General features: G+C 54.0%; 3 protein-coding genes across 5 annotated transcripts in view; 1 reads left to right on the top strand and 2 right to left on the bottom strand.

The window, feature by feature from the left end:
- RFXANK (regulatory factor X associated ankyrin containing protein) overlaps nt 1–13,462 on the bottom strand; it is a 19,939-nt gene that overhangs the window by 5,320 nt on the left and 1,157 nt on the right. For both annotated transcript variants that reach the window (XR_003400026.1, XM_026864989.1), the window contains exon 2: nt 3,964–3,971. Coding sequence is in view for 1 of the 2 variants with exons in the window: in XM_026864989.1 (XP_026720790.1) it covers nt 3,964–3,971 (8 nt within the window). In the remaining variant the exon portion in view is untranslated. The remainder of the gene's footprint in view (nt 1–3,963; nt 3,972–13,462) is intronic.
- BORCS8 (BLOC-1 related complex subunit 8) lies at nt 1,132–7,979 on the top strand. Of its 2 annotated transcripts, none has more exons than XR_003400027.1 (4): nt 1,132–1,430; nt 5,645–5,709; nt 6,117–6,332; nt 7,415–7,979. XR_003400027.1 is itself a non-coding variant. In XM_026864994.1 (4 exons), exons 1-4 carry the CDS (start codon nt 1,341–1,343, stop codon nt 7,455–7,457), a joined length of 306 nt encoding a protein of 101 aa, XP_026720795.1. In that variant the 5' UTR covers nt 1,141–1,340; the 3' UTR covers nt 7,458–7,979. The 2 variants fall into 2 exon arrangements, 1 of the variants encoding a protein (XP_026720795.1); XM_026864994.1 differs by having other exon boundaries at nt 1,141–1,430; nt 6,117–6,224.
- On the bottom strand, nt 8,094–12,976 carry TMEM221 (transmembrane protein 221). The gene is made up of 4 exons (XM_026864918.1): nt 12,899–12,976; nt 12,699–12,835; nt 10,182–10,279; nt 8,094–9,968 (listed from the first exon to the last, which is right to left on the bottom strand). The coding sequence occupies exons 1-4, from the start codon at nt 12,974–12,976 to the stop codon at nt 9,451–9,453; spliced, it is 831 nt and encodes a 276-aa protein (XP_026720719.1). The 3' UTR covers nt 8,094–9,450.

Here is a 13,462-nt window from a genome sequence, read left to right as displayed (position 1 = left end):
AGGTGCGACGGGACGGGGCAAGTTGCGGCAGCGGGGGGGGGTGTGTGTGGAGGAGTGGCAGGGCACTGCAGGGCCAGGAAAGGCACCGTGGGTTTAGTCACGATGGGGTCGTGACAGGGCGGGGGGCGACGTGACCCGACGGGGCCCTCAGTTCGGGGCAGGCAGAGCTGGCGGGACCCCGCTGGGCCTTGGGCCCCCCCTCTCCCCTTGTCCTCTCTTTATCTGCCCCGCTGCGAGGGTCAGGAGGGGAGACAGACGTTGTATCTGTCCCGAGTTGGGATTATTATTCCAGTCAAATTTTATATTTATTCCCATTTGCCTTCGGAAGGCTCAGCGCGTTATGGAACTGGGCTATCTGGGCAGTTGTCACTGAAACAAAAGCTCCGAAGGGAGGAGGAGGGAATAATTTTCCTTAAAACAGAAAACTATGCAGCAGCTGAAAGGTGTTCCGCTTCAGCCTGGTGAAAACACTCCCTGATTCACCTCCCCTACTACGAACAATGAGATGATCTTCGATTTTTTGTGTCTCTTAGTCATTAAAAGCTGGTGGCGTTCTTCTTCCAGATGTGCAGGGAAAGAGAAGTCAGAGCTGTGCTGTTGCTGCGCAGACCACCAGCAGAAAAGGTGTCCCTGGCCCGGACAGGCCGGGATAGGAGGGGTGGAGGGGGGGGAAGCAGCTCAGCAGGCAGCTCGGAATGACACCGAAGCTTCCCGAGCCCCGGTCCTCAGCCACCGTGTCTCCGTGGACATTTTTAGGATGTCACTGGGAGGGAGGTGTCTGGAGGAGGGGGAACAAAAGGACCCCACAGCGGGGGGGTGGCTGAGGCCCAGGCGAGCTCGAGGGCCTGAGCAGAGATGAGCCCGAAGGAGCCTCCAGCCCGGCCCTGTCAGGCAGCCGGGGTGGCAGCAGGCCCAGGAAGGGGAGTCAGGCTGCTGCTGGGCTCTGCTCATCTCCTGGCCCCTCCAAAGGGGTCAGAAAGGACCCAGGGACGGGCATAGCCCAGGTAGTACCTGAAATCAGAACAACCAGAGGTTGTGGAGGTGGCGACGTCCCAAGCTGGGCTGTTGGCAGCTGGAGCCGAGCTTGTCGCTGGCTGCAGTTGCTGTTATGGGGAGAGTGGAAACGGGGCTGCCTGTTCAGCAGGGTTTTGCTTTCACATCATTGGTAACGGACTAGTTATGAAAAATACCTGGGGTTGTGCTCTGATGTCTCCATTGTTGTGCTGGGGACAAGACCAGCATTGCAGGGCACCCTTTCCAACCCCACCTTTCCCCTTGTTTCTCCCCGCTTTCCATAACTTGTTTTTTTTGTTGCAGTTACAGATAAATTCACGGAGAGCATGTACGTCCTGGCCAACGAGCCCTCCGTGGCCCTGTACCGGCTGCAGGAGCACGTGCGGAGATCCCTCCCGGAGCTTGCACAGCACAAGGTGAGTTGTGCTTCGCTTTCCAGAGCTACAACATGGTCGGGCACAAAACGTTTTCCTGTCTTGGTGCGTTGTCCTTATTTCACCTCCCTTATGGGGTGGGAAGGAGGGAGGAAATCAGCTGTGGGGGTGTGAGGTGCTGCGGGACCCCGGAGGGGATGAAGGAACGTTGCAAATTTACCTGTGGACCTGAGGAAAAAAAGCTTGAGATTCCAACTCCGTGCTTGTGCAGCTGGACTTGTGCATGGAGACAAAGAAAAACGAGTAGCGTGTTTTGTACAGGGCGGAGGGAGATGTTAAATCTTATTACCCCTGCCTACACCGTGCGATTTTTATTTCCTACATAAAATAAGAGGGAGGGTGAGAGGAGGGAAGGGGGAGTGTGAAGAAACAAGTGCGAAGAGCCCACATGAGGCAAAGCAGGATAATGAATCGCATCTCACAGCTGTGTTCCTACTTTCCTCCTGAGCACAGAGCGCAGACACTTTAATGCCAGCCTTGTTGTCCTTCTCCCTCTTCTGCCAGTCATGATTCATTAGGAGTGATGTCTCATGAATAGATTACTGCTTCATGTCTATGCTAATGCACTGTCAGGCCCCATTTTTCACCTTTGCTTTACAGCCCTGGTTTTCAAATTAACCTGGATTGTGACACTTTATTATTCAATTATTTATTAACATTTTATATAGGTGTCTGTGTGCAGTGGTAGGTATATAGAGATGTATATGTATGTATAGCACAGGCTGATGCGACTGCGTCGCTGTCATGCAGGAGACAGGTTTGTAATATTATTCCTGAGCTGTCAGTTGCTTTTATTTAATCAAGGTAGTCCCGGTTTCAGGGAATGTGTCCTGAACAAAAGGAAATTGAGCAAATTGTATGACGAGTCATGCAGAGGGAAGAGATCAGTTCCCATCACTGAACGGTGCGGAACGGGGACGAGGGGCAGCGCAGAAGCACTAATGGAAGCGACAGCTGAGCGGAGGCGCCGGACGCGGCGCGTGTTGTCAGGCAGCGGCTTTATGCCGGGCAAGATCTCTGAAAACCTTTGATTCTCTCATTTTCCCAGCTCAGCATGCTCCTCACAATTATCCGCAGTGTTCTGCGACCTCTCTGGCTCATCGAAGTTCATTTCCTAGCTGCAGCCGTCCCAGAGAATTCTCTTTTGTAGCCAAAATTGCTGCTGTTTTGCCCTTTCTTCTTGTGAGAAAGGAGGTCAGGCTGCCCTGTGGATGCCAGCAGCAAACACAAGGACCCTGTGTCCCCCCCGCATGACTGCAGTCGTCACAAGCATCAGGTACCTTTGCTCTTTGATGCCTTCATGTTCAGCCTTGCAGCCTCCCTCCTGCCCTGGCCACTAGCCCCAGCTGGGGCAGCGGTGGCCTTTGTACACGAGGAAGAGCTCGCCGTGCTCCCCGCAGTAACGCTGCATGTCAGGACAAAGCTGAAACGACTGCACAGTGCCCTCTGCCCCGGGGCACAGCAGGGCACTGCCCTGGTGCCACCCCAGTACCTCTGTGCCTCTCTAGTCTTAGAAAACTTCTCCTGATCCCCTTGCTCTGAGGTGCTGCTGACATCTATGGGCACTTCCAGCTTCACAACTACTTTCCTGGTTATTGGCTCTGTGTTTAATGGTGCAGTGATGTGGTAAGAGCTGGGAGAAAATGAAAAGAAAATTATTTGTGGCAGCTGGAACAACAGCAGATCCCAGAGCTGCTACTAGTGACTTTTCCTCCAGCCTTGTCAGCTCTCGAGTTTGTTTTTTTCCAAGGCTGCAGCATCATGCTTGGGAGTGTGCTCTTCTCTCTGCTGGTAACCAGTCCCTGGTGGGAACTGGGAGGGTTAAACTTAACTCAGGTAGGACAGTGTCCTGACTGTGCTGCCAGGATGCTGGTAATGGGCTTGTGGCCAGGTCCCCTCTGTTGTCCTTGATCCCACTCTCGTTTTTATCCCAATTTCAGGCATTGCATTGCCCTTGACCCCAGGCAGCCAGACCCCAGGAGAGAAGGGATGTGCTCGGGACCCTGCCAGGGCCATCATCGCAGTGGAGCGTTCAATTAGATGGGGATGGATATTTTGGGTTGCTCTGCCAGAGCCCATTGGCTTTGTGGCTAGAAACTGGAACAGGAGGGTGTCAGCAGGGCTGTGCACCGTGAAAACGCTGTCAGGTTTTATCTAAATCAGAGCAGAGGCATGAAAGTGAGGTGGGTTTAATTCTTCAGAAGAGAAATGAAGAAAAAGAAATGTTCTGTGTGGATCCATTCTCAGGTAATTTAGTCCCAAGGTGTAGGTAATGTATAAAGGAAATAGGATTTATTGGTGGTTTCCAGCTTCCCTTCAGCTGTGCAGCAGCTCCATCTCTGGCTGGCCGAGTTCTCCCGAAACGCAGCCTTTGAAATTCCCAGGGGGATTAAACCTAGGAAAAATTGGGAGGAAGGGGGCTGGGAGAAAAGTTTCTGCAAGGAGAAGGTCACCTCCGTGCCTTTACAACAAGCAGCTTTCTATAATTTGATAAAACAATAATCTTAATACCTTCCTCGCCATCTGAAACTCTCCAAGCAGATTTACCTCCTCCCTGATAAGGGATGATGTGATGCGAGGCCCTCGCTGGCTCCACGCGTCGTAGCTGTGCCTCTAAGCCCTGCTCCACACAGAGAGGCCGTTCTGGATTTCCCCTGGTCTTTTTGAGAACTTATATCTCCTCATTAATTTATTTCCAAGCAACTGTAATGTGTTATTAGTGCTATTGTATATTAATAGCTGGCTTTAGTTCTTAAACTGCATCCAAGGGCATGTCCTGGGAATTTGAAGAAAGGACATCAAGAAAAGATTAAGAAGTGAGGAGCTCTAGGGAAAAGCTCTTGTTCCTAGTTAAGGACATGAAAATCCCAGGAATTGGTGGGAATGCTGGGAACAGACATGACTGGCTCCGGTACCGGGAAATGATTAAAATCTACTGGTGCTGAGAAACAGCAGGACCACAGGCGAGCGGCTGTGACATGTATGACTGAGCCCATGCGATGTCAGGGTCTAAATGGCTGTTAAAGCTCATCTGGCACCTCTTGGAGAGAGCAGGGTGAGGAGCTGCAGGAAGATTTTTGCATCTTTTGCATCAAAGTGTGTTCCCAGCAGCCGGTACAGTCGTGTAAAATGCGGTTGGTCCCTGGGACGAGCGCAGTCCCTGTGGGGTTGTGAGTCCTGGGTCCAAGGACCCTCTCCTGCAGAGAACTGCCTAGAGCGTTGCGTGTAGAGGCTTGTTTCTTTTGTAGCTTAAAACTATGTGGTCAAGCGTCCTGATGTAGGGCAGGCTTTGAACAGAAGAAGTGATCTTGGACGCAGTCCAAGCTCCTACCCGACCTCCTTCACTCACAGAAAGAGGCCCTTGGCTTTCCTCTGGCTTGTAACTAGACCCAGCCGAATAGGCTGAGGAATTAGCTCCCATGAGAACATATTTTAGAGTGCCCAAACTACTTAAGGACTTTTGAAATAGTTATCTATTGAGCTACACCTCTGAATTCAGCAGCGCTTTCATTGCGATTCGTCTATTTGGTTTTTCCCTTTCCTTGGAGCTACAGCATACAATTATGTCCCACTGCATGCCGTGCTGCTTCAGCCTGTGGGAAGTTCACAGGGCTCCTTCCAGCTCGTGAAAGGAAGGGCACGGTACTGACTGCTGCTTGGTGTCAGAGACCAGAGTTTCAGAGCAGGCTGGGGAACAGACCCGCTTGCCAATGGCAGGTCTGAGGAAACCAGAACTTTCACTGCTGTGAAAGAACCTTTTACCTGGTGGTGCATGAAAGACCAAACTCCCCGGGAGCTGTGGTGGTTCAGAGCCTGGTTGCCTGCTGGGCCACACACACCAGGAGATCTGAGGATTCTTGAAACATCCAGCTGGTCCGTTGCACTCGGCGCGGTTGCTGGTTGCTCGCAGCCTGACTTTTGGCTGGCTCGTGGGCTAAAACATCTAAAAACAAGGGGAATTTTGCCAGAGTATCCAAAGTGTTGGCCTGAACTAGTAGCCCTTCCAGAAATACACACAGTAAATGTTTTAAACGCCAGCGCGCGGCACCCGGAGTGTGTCACAGGCTGTCAAGCGGGAGACAGACTCCAAACCCAATTTCCAGTGAACAGCAGCCAGAGGTCTCGTTTGGGCAGGGCTGGCAGCACTGCCTCTGCCCGGTGTGTGCCTCATGCTGCTGCCTTCTCTTCTCTTTCAGTCTGACATGCAGAGCTGGGAGGAGCAAAGCCAAGGAGCCATCTACACGGTGGAGTACGCCTGCAGGTACCAGAGCCCCCTCCGAGCAGCAGGGCTGTGTTTGCAGGCAGAGGTGGTGCAGCAGAAACAAGGCATAGAGGCTGCCTGCTCTTCCCTGACGCCTCCCGGGGAGACAGCAGTGGGTGTGAGGGTGTGAGGCACTGCTCCCTGAACCGTTACCGGGAATCTCGAGGGCTTCACTTTGATGAGCACACCAGCTCTTCCTCAGCTGGGTGTGCGGCACAGACCTGCTGCTCCCCTGCAGTAAATCCACCCATCAGCTAGCTAGGGTGTAGCTGAGCTTTCTTATTAACAATCCTCCCTGTTTTGGGCAGGATGGGAGGGGGTGTGTGTGTGTGCTCTAAAACCATGCCACCTTTAGAAATACTAACCAGTCTTCCATCTCCCTCCACCTTCCTTCTCTCTTCTTTCAGTGCCATAAAGAACATGACCGACAGCAGCGTGTACTTCAAGAGCATTGACAGTCTGCTCAAACATGCCATAGCCATGAAGGATCAGCTGAACGCTGCGCAGGGCCGCAGGTAGCAAGGGGATGTGACACTGCCTGTTTAGCTGAGTGACCGTTCTGGCTGGCAGAGGCTTTGGTGATGTAATGCAGCCCAGTGCAAATATGCCAAGCAGTAACTTCGGTAATATGATTCTAGATTATTATTTGAAAGAGCATGCTGCTTCCTTTCCAGTGATCTTCTGGCTGTGTTTACTGGGAAGCAAATAATCTTGTTTACAAAAGGGTAACGAAAATAATTTATTTCCTTATTTAAAAAAGGGATGTTTGGTTGTATAATACATCAAATCTTTGTTGTGTCAAAGGCGTTTGTGGAGTGAAATCACAGGATCACACAGAATCGTTCAGGTTGGAAAAGCCCCTCGGGATCATCGAGTCCAACCCTCAGCCCCACTCTACAAAGTTCTCTCCTACCCCACATCCCCCCAGAGCTCATCCCAACGGCCCTTAAACCCCCCCAGGGATGGGGACTGCCCCCCTCCCTGGGCAGCCTATTCCACTGTCTGACCTCTCTCTCTGTGAAAAACTTTTTCCTAATGTCCAGTCTGAGCCTCCCCTGTTGGAGTTTAATGTTGGAGATGATGCTGCTGAGATGGAGTAGGTGAGAGGCTGCGTTGGGTGCTGTTCTGTCACGTGCGTGGCTCTTTTGGGGCAGAGTGCCCTAGAGATAAGTGGTAGCAGAATGATGATGATGCATTTTTGTATATTTGCAGTTGAACTACAGCTACTAAAATATCTTCCAGCAGATCGTCTGAGTCTAGTGTATTTGTCTCTCCTGAGAACCGTGTTGGTATTGGAGTCTGAAGGGTTAGAAGGGAGAAAATTCCCAAATGCCCATCCCTGATAAAACCACCACAGCGAATAGAGAGCCTCTGTCTCTGCAGAATGACTCTGCCTCAGACACTCCTGGTTCAGGTTCTGTGTTTTCCCAGTTGCCCACATGGCAGGGTCACGCTCTGTGCAGCCCAGAGCATTTTTAGTGGTTTTCAGCGTGGTGTGGCTGTGAAGATTGCTGTCTCGACACCCGCGGGGGCTAGGATGTGCTGCTCCGTGGCTGCACAGCACACTGAAAGCTGTGTTTGTCTAAGCTGCTCTCCTGCTGCGAGCAGGGAGGGTTTATTTGAGGAAGCCCCTGGTTCTTCACGTTCTTCTGGCTGCTGGTGTCCTGCCTGCCTGCTGGACGTGACTGTCTCTTTCTTTTCACAGCACTGTCGCCCCACAAGCCAAGAATCCTCCAGCCAGTTCCTGATTTCAGACAAGACTGGCCGTCCTCTGCCGCCTTCTCCAGCCCAGCTCTCTGTTCTCCAGCCACAGGGAGGAGTGAGAAACCACCTGCTCAGTCTTTGAAGCTGCACAGAGCCCTGCCTGCCTCTCCACTCCCAGCAACAAGGTGCTGCACCTAAGCAGGCAAATCCTGCCCCAGGGCTCAGGACTGCATTTGGGGGGTGCTTTGGGTAGCACTTGTGTCCCTTTCCACAACACTCTGCAAAAGGGAAGTGGGGTGGTTCTGCATTTGTCCTTTCCAGTTCTTTTCGATGGCAGACTGCTATGAAGCGTGGTTTGTTTTTTTTTTTCTCTACCTCTTGGCCACAGAAAAATCTCAGAAAAACTAGGTCTTGCTTTCAGTATTTTGTAGATGGCTGTGTAAAGACGTAATGTAGGCACACTTCAGCTTTGTTCAGGAGGCATTCTGCAAGGAGAGTTTTTCATGTGTGTGCCAGGGAGTTGCTGAATTTGGTTTTTAGTGAGAACAATAATAAAAAAGAAAAAAACAAGAAAGTTCTGTCTAAAACCTTCCCCTGTTGCTCGCTCTGGCTGGGGGGTCTTGGAGCCTGCTGGCTCTGCATGTTTCAAAGGGCATGGAGCAAAACAAAGACATGCAGAGTTGGAGCTTTTCAAGTGAAAAAAGAAACTGTCCCGTTCTTCAAAAAAAACAACAAAAAAAGGACTTTCTTCATCCCGTCAAGCAGTGGGAAGCAGAGCTGTACGCACAGCTTTGGAGGTCACTTTAAAAAGGATGCAACTTTAATGTTAATCTCTCCTGGAACCAACAGTTCTCTTCTGCTGAAGAATTTACCAAGGATGCAGGGATCAAAGCAGCGCTAAACTCCGTTTCCAAAGAAATCGTATTGTGCTGAGGATAACAGGTATCTGTCAGGATAATAGCACGGGAGGTGAGAGGGAATCTGTTTGAATCGGCGGCCTCCCTTCATGCTTTACTTCACAGTCCAGCAGAAATGCTTTGCTGATTGCTGAAGGATAAGGAATTGGGGAAGAGCCAAGCGTGCTGCTGCTCTGGGCCTGGGCTGGCAGAGCACGGGGCTGCAAGGAGGGGGACGGAGCGAGTGTTTCACAGAAACAGCTGCTGCCTTTGGTACGCCTGCTTTCTGCCCTGCACGCAGCAGAGGACTGGCAGTGCCAATGCAAACCCTTCCTGGACCTCAGCCTCAACAGTTGCTCTTCTGGTGGCACCCAGGTAAACCCAGAGGGGCCCCCCACCGCTGGGTGACCCCTGAAGTGACCCTGCTTAGCCAGCCGAGCTCCGCTCAGAGTGGGGACGTGCTGGTGACCAAGCAGCAGGTTCTCTGCCACCCCGAACCCACTCTCTGTGCCTTGCAGGCTCCTCTGGTTCCATCTCACTCCTCCATCGCCTCCCTCGGTTTCTTAACGCCTGCCTGGCTGCACGCTGGGTAGGTTGTGGGGACTGTCTCCATGTGGTGCTGGCTTCCAGGAACAGAGGAGGAAGGAAGGAGGCAGAGGAAGGGCAGGGAGGTACAGCCAGATGGGCTGGGCTCTGCTGGAGGAGGAGGGTAGGTCTGCTCATGGACAAGGTTCCACGTGGTTCTTTTCCACCCCCATGTTCCTCTTCCCTTCGCTGCAGCTGGGACAGCCCTGGGGGTCCGGCGTGGGTCACTGCCAGCCACTGCCCTGCCAGTGTGGCTCCTTGTTTGTGGGGTGACAAGGGCCAGCGGCATGGCAGGAGGGGCTGGGGGCTCCAGTTAGGCGACCAAGGGCTTTTGGCTTTGAATGGAGGTGGTGTCTTCTCAGTAAAAGGAGCAAAGAGCATCAGGCAGTGGGTGCACAGACCCCCCCCCCAAGGGTCTGTAAAGGCTGGAAAAGCAGCCACCCCCCTGCTCTGCTGAGACATGACCTATATTAAGCTCTAATTAGAGATGCACATCATGGCCCTGGAGCTTGCAGCTCCCCTGGGACAAGACAGGGCAAAAACCTCCCACTTCCACTCACACCAGAGTCGAGTCCTTGCCCGAGGGGCCGGGTTTGCGTGACAGCACGTTCCTCATCTCCTGCGTGACGCCGTGCCAGGGCTTGCTCTGGGCCTGCAGCAGGCCCGACTCTGCCGACAGCGTCCTGTGCGTTCGGGGCAGGTTGTAGCTCTCCTGCTCGGAGCGAAGCCCGGGGCTGCCCGAGGAGGTGAGGTTGCTGCTGGCCGGAGAGCCCAGCTGAGATTTGTGCTCCAGGAAAGGAGGGAAAGAAAATTCCCGGTGGATCTGAGGCCGGGGCCGGGGCTCAGCTGCGTTCTTGTTGTTCAGATCGCTGGCGGAGGATTCGCCGTGCTGGGCAGAGTCGTTCTCGTACAGGGTGTGAGAGACCTCGGAGCGGCTGCGGTGTGAAACCTGGGAAGCCCGTACCAGGGCGTGTGTCACCGTGATCAGCAGGACGATGATGCCAGAGGAGAGGATACAAGCACTGGCAATGCCGGCCTCCAGCTCAAACAGCAGCAGCATGTAGATGGCGAGAGCTGGAAGGAGAAAGAGAGCACAGAACCTCTTGAGGAACCAGAAGGACTAAAGCGATGCAGCTGCCTGGCAAACATGAGGGCTGGCTACCAAGAACAGAAACTTCGCGCTACGGGAATGAGCTGGCAAAGCCATTTGCAAAACAAACCCGATGCTGAAGTAGGAACTCGGGGCTGGGCTGCAAACTGCTGCACCGGTGGGAAATGAGCACTTGCCTGTGAGGTAGACTGAGACCCCGCAGCAGAACAAGCCGATGGCAGCATGACGAACTGTTCGGCTGTCCAGAAGGAACCAGTCTGCCCTGTGAAAACAGGTGAGAAAAATACAGGCCTCTGTAGTCTCCTGGCCCTGGTTCTCAGCACAGGAAAAACGCTGATGCTCTGGCCCCTGCCGAGAAACTGAAACGCTGGTTTTGCATAGAGAAGAGGCTCAGGGCCAGGTCACGAGCCCCGGGACCTCTGCTGAACTGGGGTTTCCCCCAGGCTGCTGGGTTGCACAGCTTTGGGCTGTGTTCTTCCGGCTGTGGAACATAAGATTTTGAGAGAACTTAAAATTTCAAACTTTTCCTGCCCAGTTCTAGCTGTGCTTTGGAAACCAGAAGGAGACAGGGGTTCAGGAAAGAGAGAGAGAAATGGCTGAAGGCCTTTTGCAGGTGACTTGCCCCTGTTCAGCAGATCCTGAAGAACAAGCAAGGAACAAAACGGAGGCGTGGCAAGTCCATCTCCCCCTTAAAGAAAGAATGACAAGTGCTGGTGTGTTGAATTAAGCAAGGCCAGGTTCTCCCTTCACCCTTGGGACTGGATTTCTGTGCTCAGCTCAGATTGCAAGCCTTTTGTCTGCAAGGGGCTTGGTACTTGAATTGTCCTTAAAACACATGAAAAGACCAGCTCCTTTCCAGCAGGGCCTTTGTTTCCCACCCAGCACTCACCCCTGCACCAGCAAACTCTCCCTCAAGCCACCGACAGCTCTGCCTGGGCATCTTCTGAGCCAGATTGGCTGGGCAAGCCTCAGCCCTCGCTGGGCTGCGGAGGCTGCTGTGGCCAGAGGATGCTCCTGTTCATTGGGAGAGCGGGATGTGGTCATTACGGGGACGCAGTGTAGCGTGCCAGGGGTGGAGGGTGGCAGCTGGGTGCCAGGCGGCTCGGTGGGTTGGAAAGGCGAGTGCTCGCAGAGATGCTGCCATCACTGGGATGCTGGGAAGCTGCAAACAGTCCCCGGAAATGACTCTGCGTCCGCGAGGCCTCGCCGGGGCCACCTTCAAAAGTCCCCAGGAGCCAGTTGGAAGTGCTCTGGGTCCAAAGGACCAGCTGAAGGGGCAGCACCAGCCCTCGCGCTGCTCTGCAGCAGCAGCCGGCTCCTTCCACCCCGCAGGCTCAGTTCGGCCGCCGAGGATGCTGTGCCCTGGCCTGGCCCCCTCCCCTCCTCCTGGGCTTCTTGTAGCCCCTCGGCTGTTGTTGCCCACCCCAGGAGCCGTTACATTAATAGAGCCTGGACCTGCTCCCGCTCCTCGCTGCCGGCGGGGAAGAGCAGTCGCTTTGTTTTATTAATTACCTGAGCCAGGGCAGGGGGGGGGATTAGCGAGGAGGAGAAGGACTTTGTTTGGAGCTGGCTCGGACTATTGAGCACAACGCTGAGAAGCGGAGCGGTAATTCAGTGTGACAGGCCCAACGTGGGAAAGGTCCCTGGGACGTGAGCGGGTCCCCTAATGAAACCGGCGCCCGACGCTGGCCACAAGATGACGGCGGCTAATGGGGTGCCACATCATGGGGGAGAGGGGCTGCATCCTGCTGGTACCTCCTGCCCGCAGACCAGCACCCCTGTGTCCCCAGAACCTGCCCTCTTCCTCCCAAACACGAGTGTAACCCTCAGGTTGCAGCTGAGGAAACTGAGGCACGGCCAGATGAAGTGATCTGTTCCAAATCCGAGGCAGAGGGATCCCAACCCTACCAACACCTGCAGCAGAGCCAAAAGCAGCCTCTCGCTTCACAGGGGCTCTGAAGCAGAGCTCAGAAATATTTTTTAGTACAATATTTTGGGAAGAGCTTTCCTGCTGGGTGAGACGTGCCAGCGGGGTCCGCAGCCGCGCGGTGATGGTTGTTCCCTCCTTTAAGTCCTTGAGCAAGTGGCTGGGGTTGGCGTGAGGGCTGTCCCGCGGCCACCACCCTCCCTCTCCCTACCTGTGACACTGCATCTCGCTGCCTCATTACCGGCTGCTCCCGTTTCACGCGCAGGATGGTCCGAGCCGAACCTCACAACTTCAGGATGGAGCGTTTTACAGCCCAAAGCCCTACCGCATCTCAGACATATTTACAGCTTGGGGGGAATTTTCTGCTTTTAAGAGTTTTCCAGCAGAAACTCAGCTCCCACCAAAAGCAAAGTTTGCTATTGGAACTTTGTATTTCGCAGAAATATTTTGCTCTCCTCTGCTAACGAGCTCGCTAAGCGTCAGCTTGGCTTGGAAGATGCCGAGAGGAGACGCTGCGGCTCGCTGGAGTGCCTCCAGCTGCGGTTGCTCCCAGGCATTGATGAGTTTGTCTAATTAGGGACAAAAGTAACTGTTGAAACATTATCATTTCCTTTAAATGAGTTTTGGCTTGCTTAAGTCAGCGTGGCCCAAAACAGTCCCGTGGGGACCATCGCATGAGCTACACGGAGGGACCTCCACAACAGACCAATTTCCACTAAAATTTAAATCTGATTATTCACAAGTTGTTTTTTTTCTTCTAACCCACAAGCAGAGCCGGTGCTGGGCTGGGCCAGCACGGGCAGAGGAGCCACCAACCCAGCCCAGGTCGAGGACGGAGAGAGGAATTGCTTCTGAAATACTTTTGCAAGTGTAAATGCTGGTAATGATTAAGTCAACACATGTCTGTGGTTAATGATCCCGGGCCCGGGGTCGTTTTGGTGCTGCCCCAGTTGCCTGCGCCCTCACCTCGGCAGCGACCCGGAGTCCCGGCTGCAAAGGGACAGATTTGGGGGCTCCTGGGTGACACAGCCTGGCCCAGCACATTGCCCCTTTGAGCTGAGCTGGCCTAGCCAGGCCCGAGCGCCCCCAGAACTCCCACGAACCCCGAGAGGGACCCTCATGGGACGTTACCGCAGCCAGGTGGGCTCTAAACTCCCTCCTAGTTGATCCAGTGGCCACACAGAGCTACACCCCAAATTAAGGGGCACGTTTACAGCCCCGGGGTTCATCGGCCAGAGATAACCCTGTGCCCCAGTGAATTTTGTGACACCCCAGTACCAGCAGCACCATTTGCTCCCCACAACCCCCTTTTGTGAGGGCAGTGACTGGGGGTGGGGGGGGTGGTAAAGGCCGGATCGTGGGGTGCAGGAGGGGTCGGCAGGGCCGTGTGTGACCCCCCCGCTGCAGTGACGAGCACCTCGAGACAGGTCCCGGGGCAGCAGCGTTATCCTGCCCCCCTCACCCTCCTCGCACCCCTCCAGCACCCCCCCTCCCCGGGGGACCTCCTGTCCCTCCAGCCACCTGCTCCCC

Source organism: Athene cunicularia (genome assembly GCF_003259725.1).
Source record: "Athene cunicularia isolate RWA chromosome 28 unlocalized genomic scaffold, athCun1 chr28_part1, whole genome shotgun sequence".
In the NCBI taxonomy this organism is placed as follows: domain Eukaryota; kingdom Metazoa; phylum Chordata; class Aves; order Strigiformes; family Strigidae; genus Athene; species Athene cunicularia.
This window is presented reverse-complemented; position numbering and strand designations above follow the sequence as displayed.

Bases quoted from the DNA above. Each gene is read 5' to 3' on its own strand.
- TMEM221 (XM_026864918.1), bottom strand. From the start codon at position 12,976: ATGTGCTGGGCCAGGCTGTGTCACCCAGGAGCCCCCAAATCTGTCCCT. The intron at 10,280-12,698 runs GTGGGTTAGAAG...TATTTTTCTCAC, and splicing joins GCCCAGCACCGGCTCTGCTT to CTGTTTTCACAGGGCAGACT. The intron at 9,969-10,181 runs GCAAGTGCTCAT...TTCTCCTTCCAG, and splicing joins GGTCTCAGTCTACCTCACAG to CTCTCGCCATCTACATGCTG.
- BORCS8 (XM_026864994.1), top strand. From the start codon at position 1,341: ATGTACGTCCTGGCCAACGAGCCCTCCGTGGCCCTGTACCGGCTGCAG. The intron at 1,431-5,644 runs GTGAGTTGTGCT...CTTCTCTTTCAG, and splicing joins CGGAGCTTGCACAGCACAAG to TCTGACATGCAGAGCTGGGA. The intron at 5,710-6,116 runs GTACCAGAGCCC...CTCTTCTTTCAG, and splicing joins ACGGTGGAGTACGCCTGCAG to TGCCATAAAGAACATGACCG.